The sequence below is a fragment of the Pan paniscus genome, chromosome 11 (genome assembly GCF_029289425.2).
Source record: "Pan paniscus chromosome 11, NHGRI_mPanPan1-v2.0_pri, whole genome shotgun sequence".
Taxonomy (NCBI): Eukaryota; Metazoa; Chordata; class Mammalia; order Primates; family Hominidae; genus Pan; species Pan paniscus.
The window spans coordinates 13,430,859-13,442,500 of NC_073260.2; the positions used below are offsets into that span (position 1 = coordinate 13,430,859).

Consider the following 11,642-nt stretch of genomic DNA (forward strand, 5'->3'; position numbering starts at 1 on the left):
TTTTTAAAAAAAGTTATTTAGGTTAACATATAATAGCTTGTTGTTATTTTTAAATTAATTAGGGCTGGCCATGGTGGCTCATGCCTATAATTTTAGTACTTTGTGGGGGCGAAGTGGGAGTATTGCTTGAGCCCAGGAGTTCAAGACCAGCCTGGGCAACACAGCAAGATCTCATCTCTATAATAAACAAATTTAAAAATTAAGCCGGGCATGGTAGCACACACCTGTGGTCTCAGCTACTAGGGGGGTTGGGGCAGGAGGATCACTTGAGCCCAGAAGATCAAGGCTGAAGTCAGCTATGATCATACCACTACACTCTAGCCTGAGCGACAGAGTGAGAATTTGTCTCTAAAATAAAACAAAATAGGCTGGGTGCAGTGGTTCACACCTGTAATCCCAGCCCTTCAAGAGGCTGAGGCAGGAGGAATGTTTGAGCCCAGGAGTACAAGACCAGCCTGGGCAACAGTGAGACCCCATCTCTACAGGAAATTATTAAAAATTAGCTGGGCACAATGATGCACACCTGTGGTCCCAGCTACTCAGGAGGCTGAGGTAGGAGAATCACTTGAGCCCAGGAGGTCGAGGCTGCAGTGAGCCATGTTCGCCCCACTGTACTCCAGCCTGGGCGACACAGCAAGACCCTATCTCAAAAAATAAATAAAATAATCAGTAAATACTTTAAATTTTTCTAGTTTTAATTTCTATTATAATAAATATTGATAGACGTAAGCCACCAACCCAAATGCTTTTACAGAAGTCTCCAATAATTGTTAAGAGTCTAAGTCCTAAGACTGAAAAGTTTGAAAACTGCTGTACCAGAGTATGGAAGCGTTTCTAATGCCACGTAACACTGTTAATTCCAACAAACCTAGCTCACTCATTATGGTAACATACATCTATGACAGGGCATATATCTTAACAAATAATTCAAGACTTCTATGTGAATGACACCTGAGATATTAGCTTTCTTAGTTTTTGTCTAGCTGGGTTTTAACCTCTCCAGAATGAGTGTTTGTCTATGGATTCTAAAGAGCAGCCAAAGACTTATATAAGAAAAAAGGGTTAAAAGCAAAAAAGTGTCTGCATCTAAAAACTCATAATTTGCTAAAACATTTGCTGAATGTCTCACGACTTATTAAGTGAAGCCATCTATGAATGCAAATGCTGATGAGCAATTTGGCAATAGCCCAACATTCACAGAATTCACATAGCTTTTCTTTAAACCAGTAGTTCATACATGATTAATTAGAACATCTCATTTATGTAGTGCGCACTTTAGCTCATTACTCTAAGTAAAATTCGTTAACTATTTACATTTAGATAATTAAAATCTGGGTACACCCTTAAGAAAGATGCATACACTTTAGGCAGTGATTTTTTTCCTTTATACCAGTGAAAGTAAATTACAGCCTCATTTCAGCATCATCTGTACCAGGTTCAGAGCAGAGCACAGTACTGTCTCATCACCTAGCTCCTTAAAAGGCATACATTTTTTAAACATATAAACACAGTAAGAATGATCAAATGATTGCAGTTGTTTGGAAGGGCCACCCAACCACATATTAACATTGATGCTATTTATAATATAGAATGCTCACTTCAAACATTTATCATATCTTACTTCATGTCTATAAGATATATTAAAATAGACATTTGGAGAAATTTTTCCTTGCCTTGTGTTTTCCAAGTGAAACTGTCAGTTACAAGCTTTCTGGTTAATGTCCATAATATAAATACAGATATACTGTGGTTAATTGCAATATTTGGGAAATAAAAGTATGCCTTGAATTTTCTGATTAGAAGTACTGGCAGAAGCCTTTTTCTTTTAATCCAGCTGTTGAAAACTACCTAGGATGCATTTTTGTTTATGTGTTTAAAACACACACTGCAATAACAGTTAACATAAGGCATGGAAGATTTCATCTGTTAAAAGCATTTTCAATCAATTTTTATTATGAGTCTTTGTCTTTCCCATTTTTTCCTTTCTCCTTAAAAATCCAAACCAAATAATAATTGAGGATTTAAAATATTTGGATTCTCAATAACTTTTTAATGATATTTTTGGCTGGCAAAACTGTCTCCTCAATATCTGTACATATTTGGTTTACACAGAAAATTAAAGTTTTCAGTGTTTTCTTTATTTTGTGGTGGGGCTTTTTTCATTGTGGATTCAAGATTCAACCTCGTTTTTGCCTTTAAGTTTATATTGTGGAAGTAAAACTGCAAAGTAGACAGTGGGCAAGCACTGATTTTGGGGGAAGTTTTATAATGATCAGTGATCAGATCTAAAAACTGAACTGGTCTTTTGCAACCATCAAGAAAAGCTAACTGTAAACAGATCATAATATTCTAAAGCCCACTTTTGACAAGAAAGAATAAATATCTTTTAAAAAGTAGATGCCCCTCAAATTTGTACTGCAACTATTTTCCAAATGTCTCGCCAGCCTCACAAGTAATTCTAGTCGAATATGGTAGATTTTGTATTTACTGAATGCTTATTAAATCCACAAATTTTTCTTGTTTTGGGATAAAAGTCTGCATTTAAAGATTCTAAGCCAACTAGAATGAGACCAATATGCCTAAGGAACAGCCACAAAGATGAAATAGCTGTTGTACCTCAACACTTCTTACCTAATTACATGGTTTAGGGACCTATCTCATGAGGGTTTTATAAGGATTATATTATATAATGTATGTTAAGTTCTTTGCACAGAGTCTGGAGCATAATTAATACTCAGTAAATGACAGTTATTATTGATGACAATGAAAATGGTAATTTTATGAAATTCATACTATTTTTATGTCATTACTCTGCAAGCAAGTCCACACTTTATCTAATATAGTTCTGCCTTCTCATTGCCTGAATAAGTACAAAAACTGCTTCCAAAGAAGTTGAAAAAAAAAGAGTATTCAAATGTATTAAATAAAACAAATAATTTTATTAATCGAGCTTGTGGTCATAAATACAATTGGTACATAGAGCCAATAAACTAGTAACTCAAAGGAAAAAAAGGGAACAAACCAAACCCTCCTTCCAGGCAAGGAAAAGTCCAGGCATGAAAGTCAACAAGAAGTAAAACCCTTCCCTTGGAACAATGAATGACAAATCCTTGCTTTGGAACATGAAATCAGGTAGTATCCTTTTGTCTGTCCTGCTTAACCATTAAGGAGAAATAGCAAAACGGAATTAGGAGTTTACAGGCTGCACAATCTCTAATGTGAAAACATCAGCATTTTTTAATCTGATAAAAATAAAATCCTTTACAAGCAAAAGCTATTTTGCCAGCAAACCTAAGCACATAATGTAGAGACCTCAAAAAGCACAAGGATATGCTTTTACAGTAGTTTAAATTTTCACCCATTCTCCATTCCCCCTGCAATCTGTAAGTCCTCTGGTGGCCAAATGCTACCTGATTGGTCCTGAGCACATTCAGTGTATTCCTTGGTTCCAGTGCTTTGCCTGATTTGGGGTGAGTTCAAATGACATCTGCGAACTCAGAAAGCAGGTTCCCAGATGCTTGGGAAGGGTTGGGACCCTTACAACACTTTTGCCTTCAGCAAAAAATGTATTTCAATATAATTATAGTAGATAGCTTTCAATATGTCATCTCTATTATAGCAGCTGTAAATTATGAGTGAATTGCCTGTGTACAAGCATTTCTTCTGGCACAAGCAAAGTGGGAGAGCTGCATAGAGCATTATATATCTTTTCCTTTTTAACTGAGAACAAATGTTGAAGTCAAATTTCATTTGCAAAAACCAATGTGTCCATTTCCTTTTGGTAGGGTGGTGGAGGAACCAAGAAAGACCAGCTCAATAGGAGGCCTTTACTTCTTAAAAATAAGGCTTCCCAGGAACCTTGGCTTAAGTTCTAGGAACTCACCTATTCTAACAGTGGTCCTTTAACCATAAGAAAGTATTTGCAAGGTACAGTAAAGGCATTTTTCAAAAGTTGTAGCTAATCAACAATAAGACAGAGAAGCAACTAGATTTGTCTCTTAGCTAAAAAGCGAGGCAATGTACCCAAGATGAAGTACTATAAGACAGTTTGCCGCAAGTTTTGGAAAATTATCATATTCCTGCTGGGTGTCAGAATCAACAAGAAGAAAATAAAATAGTTTTGTTTCCTTTTGGGTGGCAGTAATATTCAAGAACCTTACCCTAACATATATCCCATGCCTAATATTTCAAAAGTGTTTATAAGTGAATTTTTAGATGGTTATCATCAAGAATCATTAAATCTGAGCCTATGTAATAGAGACATATGATAAAAGAACAATTTTCTGGAGGGAAAAAAGACAGGATTTTAAAGACAATACCATCTCTAAAACATACACATAAAACTGAGCCTTGCAGCTTGGATTTAATTTTGCTCAAACTGTAGCTCTAGTCTGTCTGCTTAGCTTTGTAAATGTGGCTGTGCTTATAAGGTACTTTAATTTACTGCAGTGGTGATGTTTGTTAATTTTATGGCAATCTAAATCTAAACAGTCTTCAGATACACTTTCATTACAGCTTCATTGTGAAACACAGTAGAGTGAATAACTCTAAGATTCTAATGTAGTTTATTTCTAAAAGACTCAACACAATTTTCTGTTGAAGCCTTTGCCTTAACATATATGTTCTTCCTATTTACTATGAAGCTTTCTGTCACTCAGAGTACCCATGTTCACTTTTAGGAGGAAAAATATAATTTCTGGAAAGTGTAAAATAGTTGTTTTTGGCCGGGCGTGGTGGCTCACACCTGTAATCCCAGCCCTTTGGGAGGCCGAGGCAGGTGGATCATGAGGTCAGGAGTTCAAGACCAGCCTGGCCAAGATAGTGAAACCCCGTCTCTACCAAAAATACAAAAAAAAAAAAAAAAAAAATAGACGGGCATGGTGGCGGATGCCTGTAATTCCAGGAGAATTGCTTGAACCTGGGAAGCGGAGGTCGCAGTGAGCCGAGATTGCACCACTGCACTCCAGCCTGGGCGACAGAGTAAGATTCTGTCTTAAAAAAAAAAAAAAAGTTAAAAAGTTGTTTTTCCATCTGCTCTATTCCCATTTCAAATGCAGTCCAACATGGGAAAATCAGAGAAAATCAGAATGTACCTAAATTATTTTCCAGTTCTACATGGGTACCAGCACAATTCAATGAAAAAGGAAGACATTTTCAGAAACTGATTTCAACGTCTGATTCTGACACTAACTAGATGTGCGACATTGGACAAATCACTTACCCTCTCTGAGTCTCATTTTCTCCTCTATAAAATGGAAATTACAATATTATCTATTTCAGAAATCCTATCCCTTCTTAGCTCTGCCTAGCCCTTCTTGTAATGCCAAAGCATGTCTCTGAAAGGACCATCCAGATAAAGCCCTTGTACCCTAAAGAACTGAAAGGAAAAGTTGACTGTTTTGGGTCAAAATGCACCGATCCTAATAGCTTTGGAGAACTACAGTCACAAGAGCTATAAAAGCCAGCCCCAAAGACAACTTAAAAGAATTAAGTGCTGCTACATCACTTCTAAAACAATTACAAACCTACAGGAGAAAATGTGTAAATTAAAATTCTGCTGAATCTGCCAACTAGTCTTCATACCCCATCTATTCATTTGTCCCTACTGTACAGATTTTATATATCTATATTTTTCCATCTGAAAGTATTAAAATGAAAAAGGAACTATATATTTAGATCGTTATTAGGCTACTGATTATATCCACAAATAATTCATGAATATATTTTTAAACTCAGTGCTTCCCAATTTGATCTTCAATTTAAAAAAACCAAAAAAAAAAAAGAGATAAATGTATGAAGAACATGCATATACATGTATATTTTAAAAGCCAAAAACAAAACAACAACAAAAAAACCCTGGTGATATGATGCTGGTATAAGCTGGGGCTAAAGTTACATAAAATCTCATGGAAAATTTTGTAGGGTATTTCTAAAACAGTGAGACTCAGGACCTTGTCATTGACTGACACCAGCTTCACACAACTTCCACCAGAGTGTATGGAGAAAGTAAGGAGGCAGGTGTAAAGACACATGGCAAGAGGTAGTAAGGAATCACCTTAATTCCTCAGCCAAAAAACTCAGGCCATTTGGCCTCTAATATTATATCTCTTTCCATGCAAGGTGACTGGTAGTGTTTATCTAGTAAGTAGTTATAGTTATTTTAGCATAAAGTTATACAATTAGGATTATACTACAAATAAGAGTCATTTTCTACTGTTTATGCTCAGGGGCAACCTTTTCAACCATGACTTATTTTGTTTACTCTCAATTATTCATATGTCAAATCAGAAAGTGGGATTTTTACATACATACACGCGATAATTTTTCCAAAATTCTTATTTGTACATTTTCCACCAGAAGTTATTCTTACAAATGAGACTAGACATACAATTTTAGATCCCAGAAAATCCTATTCCAAAAATAGAAAACACCTTATAATATTAATTTACACTACTTTTTAACTTAAAGCTATACAAATTTTTCTACTCTTCCTCAAAACACACTCACCTCTGGGATAGGATTCAGCATTTGCTTAATACCATTGTATCCAGAATATTAGAAAAGGCAATGTGAAAAAACAACGATATATATAATTGAAACTATACAGGGAACGTAGAGGGAAAAAAATCAGTATTAAAACTGATCAGGGGTTGCCAGGGATCAGTGGGAAGGAAAGAATAAAAGAAGAGAGGGATGAATAGCACAGAGGATCTTTAGGGCAGTGAAAATACTCTGCATGACCCTATAATGATGGGTACATGCCATCATAAATTTATCCAAATCCATAGAGTGCACAATACCAAGAGTGAACCCTAATGTAAACTATGGATTTTGAGTGATAATGATGTGTCAATGTAGGTTAATCAATTTTAACAAATGAACCCCTCTGGTGGGGGATGCTGATAATGGGAGAGACTATGCATGTGTGGGGACAGGAGGTATATGTGATATCTCTCCTCTTTCCTCTCAAATTGGTCTGTGAACTTAAAACTCCTCTTTAAAAGAGTCTTTAAAATACACACAAACACACACAAAACTCACCAGGACTCCCATTTCACACTAAAGTGTGTGGACTTTAAAAAGTACTTGCCTACATAGTGAAATACTCATGGGTGAAATTATAGGATGTCTAAGACTTGCTTTAAAATACTCTTACCAAATTGGGGCTGGGTACACAAAATAAGAGTGGCAAAATGTTGATAACTGTTTATCTGGGTAAAAAGTATCTAGCTGATTCTGATTCCTTATTTGGGGTTGAACTCTATGAAATTACCATATTCAACTGTTTTTGGCCTCAAAACTTAGCAATTTCATAGGGTTCAATCTAATACTATTCTCATTATTTTTGTGTACATGTATTATAAAATGTTTCATAATACGTTTTTAAAATTACCTTCCAAATGACAAATCTTATCAAATGAGAATTCCTCAAACTTGGCAGCTTTTCAGCATTAAACTAACAACTAAAATATATGTAAAAAGACCCACCAATATTTTACTTTATTACATTAAATCTAAGACTCTCTTGTTTTTCTCCACATTTTAACATCTCTGAAATGTGAAAGCATTTTATAATCAGTAATATTTTATAGTTAAACTAGCAGTATTAATTTTTTCTTGGTGTTACATAAAGATGCAACTTAAAATCAAAGTTATCTGAGATTCAGTATGGTTAATATAATTGCTGAGAACCGGATTTTTAACCCATATTCTCTTTCTAATAAGGAATTTAGCACATAATGCCTTGCCTAGCATTCCCTGTCCTGGGGTACCCATAATTATCTTGGGAGGTCTCATACTCAGAGAAACAGGCCGGAACCTGCTTACTTGGTGAAGTTCCCTATAGTATGGCACAATCCATAAGAATTAATTCCCAGGAGGATTCTGGAGCTCACAGCATAGGAGGGAAAAGCTCACTGTGCAATGCTTCCCTTCAAAAGTGATTAAAGCTTATGAACAAGGCTAGTGCATAAATGTTAATTATACAGAGCTTTGAAGAGCACCAAGTGGTGAGGTGAAAGGGAAGAATGACTGCAGGTGTGGTAATAAGGGCACGTGAATGTGCGGAATGAATAAAACTAAAACAAGTAGATGGGATAAAATAGGTAGCGCTCCTCCTCCAAAATCTCAAAGGGTCTTCATTTCATGAATCCAACAATTCACTTGGATTTTTGCATTGACCTTATTTATTTTGTAATTTGTGTTAACACCTACCCCTCACAGCCCTCAGAATTGGTTAGCATGGTCTAATAGAAGAGCAACAGAGGGTTTGTGTAGGACTATGAGAGTGGCGGCTGCTGACCTGTTCATATTTCTCCAGTTCTGTGTGATAGATTTGTCTGATCTGGGTCAATTTGGCTCTGTAATCTGAGTGTTCAATAGAGTTATCTGAAGAACCTCCAGAGGCTGCCGCGGCTGCAGCTGCTGCCGCCGATCCCCCACCTTTCTCAGGACCTGAAACCCCTTCTGCCAAAAGCATATTGTCCAGTCTCATTAGCTGGGGATCGGGAGGGTCCTCCTCCTGGGCTCCTCTGATGCTGAGACCTTCAAGGAAAGAGAGAGAGAGAGACAGAGAGAGAAGAAGCGAGAAACAGAGGACAAATAGTGTGAGTATTTTGTTTATTCGAGAAAATGATCAAACAACATCAGTGTACTACAATTCATGCTGAGAACTTCATTGTTCACATTTGATCGGTAAGTTTGAATAAGTATGAAAATTATTTTTAAGATAGTGTTTACATGCACCCTAGAATTTTAAATATCCCCCCACCGCCTCAATTTACCACAGACTAGATCCTTAGAAAAAGGTAACCCTGGCTTCCTGGAATATTTTAATCATCCAAGCTTCCCAGATTTAGATAATTTAAGCATAAAATGGGAAGAGGGTAAAAAATGTTTTAAGAAAAAAAGAAAATAATTACAGGGATATAAAACAAACTCATCCAAAGGTGGTTATTCTGTCTCTCTCTGTACAGTTGGAGAAACAGAATTAAAATTCCCATAAAATAATTAATTCACAAGCTGTAATCAAAAATTGAAAAATAAACAACATTAGATGGGCTTTTCCATCATGTGATTTCAGAAGAGGAATACATACATTATGAGGTAACTGGCTATACTTAAATATATATATTATTAAATGAATATTGTTAAGCAATAGCCAGCAAACTATAAAACCAGGATACTAAATACAGTATTAAAAATGTGCCATTGACATGGCAATACAGGGCTGGGCACAGTAGTCTCAATCTAATTTTGCTTTTAAATCAAGAACTTCCTAAGTGATGCCCAGTCAGCAACCTCTTCTGAGTACTATAGATCATAGCTGACAATTCATAGGTTTAATCAGGTCACACAGGCTTTCTGCCAAAATGTTTTCAACAACACAGAAGACAAAGTTTTAAAATAATTATCATGGTATAAAAAGCACTGGAGTCATGACAGCTCAAAATCAGCATTTTCATTAATGTGTAACATAATCTAAAACATCCCAGCCCAATTAACCTCTGTAAATCTGCTTCAAAGCAGGTTCCCTACACTAGTTACAAGTCTTCTTGGGGAAGAGGGGAAAAGGAAGTTGGCACCTTGCTTGTTTGTATTTGGATTCTGTCTTTTGAGTCTGTGCCTGTTGTTGTTTATCCACAGTGGTACACACTTTGTGTCTAGTGTAACTTACATGACATAACATCTACAAGCTGCCAAGTACTCAACTGATCACCAACCCTGATTTTATATGCTAACCTAAAGCTACCGTCAATTCTTTTAAGAACAGATTTCATTCCTAGATGCCCTGAATTACATCCATGGCATGACAGAGCTCTTGGTTGCCTTAACACAAATGCACAACTTTAATTTCCTCCCCAAAACACTTTAAAGCTGTCACTTTCATTTAAAATTATACTTCAGAATAATTTCAACTGGATAATAAAACTCACCATAATTTAAAATTTTATCTGTTGTCTATTCAGAGGCAAATAAGGTTTGAAAACTATAATATACTGACAATATATTCATTTAGGAGAGCAAAAAGATAACTCATAAAATGCGTATCAACACACTGCTGATAATTAAAAATAGGCAAACGTATTTACTGTTTCTTCTATAACTAAAAGGGACTGCCTAATATTGTTCTAGAACTGCCATGTATTGGTTAAGTTTGCATTTTTAATTTAAATCTTTAATTTTCCTTTTAATTCCGTGTTAAATGTTAAAAATCTCATGACCTGTACATGCTTGTAGTTCACATAGCAAGTTTTTTGTGCATTTGGCATGCAATGAGAGCTTACTGAGCAATCTCTTATGCTGCACTTTGAATTCTGTTTAATTTTTTATTCTTGTTTGAGGACTTCTCAAGTTTCTCCATTTTCAACTGAATTTTTGCCCACAGTTTTGTGTGTTTGTTGATTTTTGTATTTACATAGACACTGGTGCCTCTCCTGAAATGCGTTTTTTTAATCTACCTTCAAGTTTCCTCCGGGTTTCTAGTTTTCCCCTTGTAGTTAAACACATTAATCTTTTCCCTATGGACATGTGGTGAAGTACTTTAATAGCAGATTAACTTCCATACCCAAAATGATTACACTTCCCTGCACATGTATGGCAAACAAGAGAAGAAGCTCAATGACTAACATACAAGGAAGTACACCATAAGAGACACAGAAGGAAATTCATTAGGAAGAAATGCAAAAGGCACAAAACTAATTAGCCATCTATGATACTTTTATACATATGTATATAAATATGTATATAAACCATCATTATCGTACCAATAAGAAGCAATCCATAAGCTCAAAAGCCATGGACACAAATAAAAACAATTATAAGTATACAGTATCAATTACTATAACGTTTTACTCTTATAATGAAAAAATATCTTATTTCTAAAATTATCAGTAAATCAACACTAAGTGCTTGCCTCAAGAACAGGAAAATATGTTTTAATGCAATCCTTTGTATTTACTTTATAAATTATGTGCATCAAATTTCATCAGAAAAATCATTTCCTGACGGAAAACTCATAGTTCTTTAGATGAAAAGTACTAAAGCACTTTGCAAATAGGCAACAAGAAGAAGACTATCAATAATAAAGGAATTCTCATAACTAGTCTGAAAAGTGAATCGGTTTCTTTTCTTTATTAAGCAAAGTAATGATTATGGGATCTTTAAATACTAATACCTGGTTTCCAAAATTACTTTCAATTTGAATATTTCTATTTATTTTCTTACTTAAAAACATTTAGTTACCATTTTATTCCTCATCCTACCTACCTAGCCACTCACTATTACTTAGTTTACTAACTTTCTAGAGTTATACTGGCTTTTAGTCATAATACCTACTCCTCTGGGTACCTATAAACATTTTAATGGGTCTAAATTTGCAAGGGCCAGAATGAATCAGACTGTGTGGTTATCAAAAGATCTTGATATCTTCAAATTGAAACATGGTAAAACAATCATTTAAAATTTGATTGTACTTGTTTTTAATCCAAAATGTATGTATAATGAAACATACAGAGGTTTATAAAGGTTTACATCTAGGTTATTTGGTCATCACAACATTATAAAGTTTAAAAAATAAACAAACCCTATTTGCAATCTACTTATAATCACAACATTCATTTCCGTATCCCTAAGATTTAGAC

At 35.1% G+C, this 11,642-nt stretch overlaps 1 protein-coding gene across 3 annotated transcripts in view; it reads right to left on the reverse strand.

Annotated features, from left to right (window-relative positions):
- PBX3 (PBX homeobox 3) overlaps positions 1-11,642 on the reverse strand; it is a 222,251-nt gene that overhangs the window by 43,149 nt on the left and 167,460 nt on the right. For all 3 annotated transcript variants that reach the window (XM_034929068.3, XM_034929069.3, XM_034929071.3), the window contains exon 3: positions 8,303-8,544. In XM_034929068.3, coding sequence (XP_034784959.1) covers positions 8,303-8,544 — 242 coding nt within the window. The remainder of the gene's footprint in view (positions 1-8,302; positions 8,545-11,642) is intronic.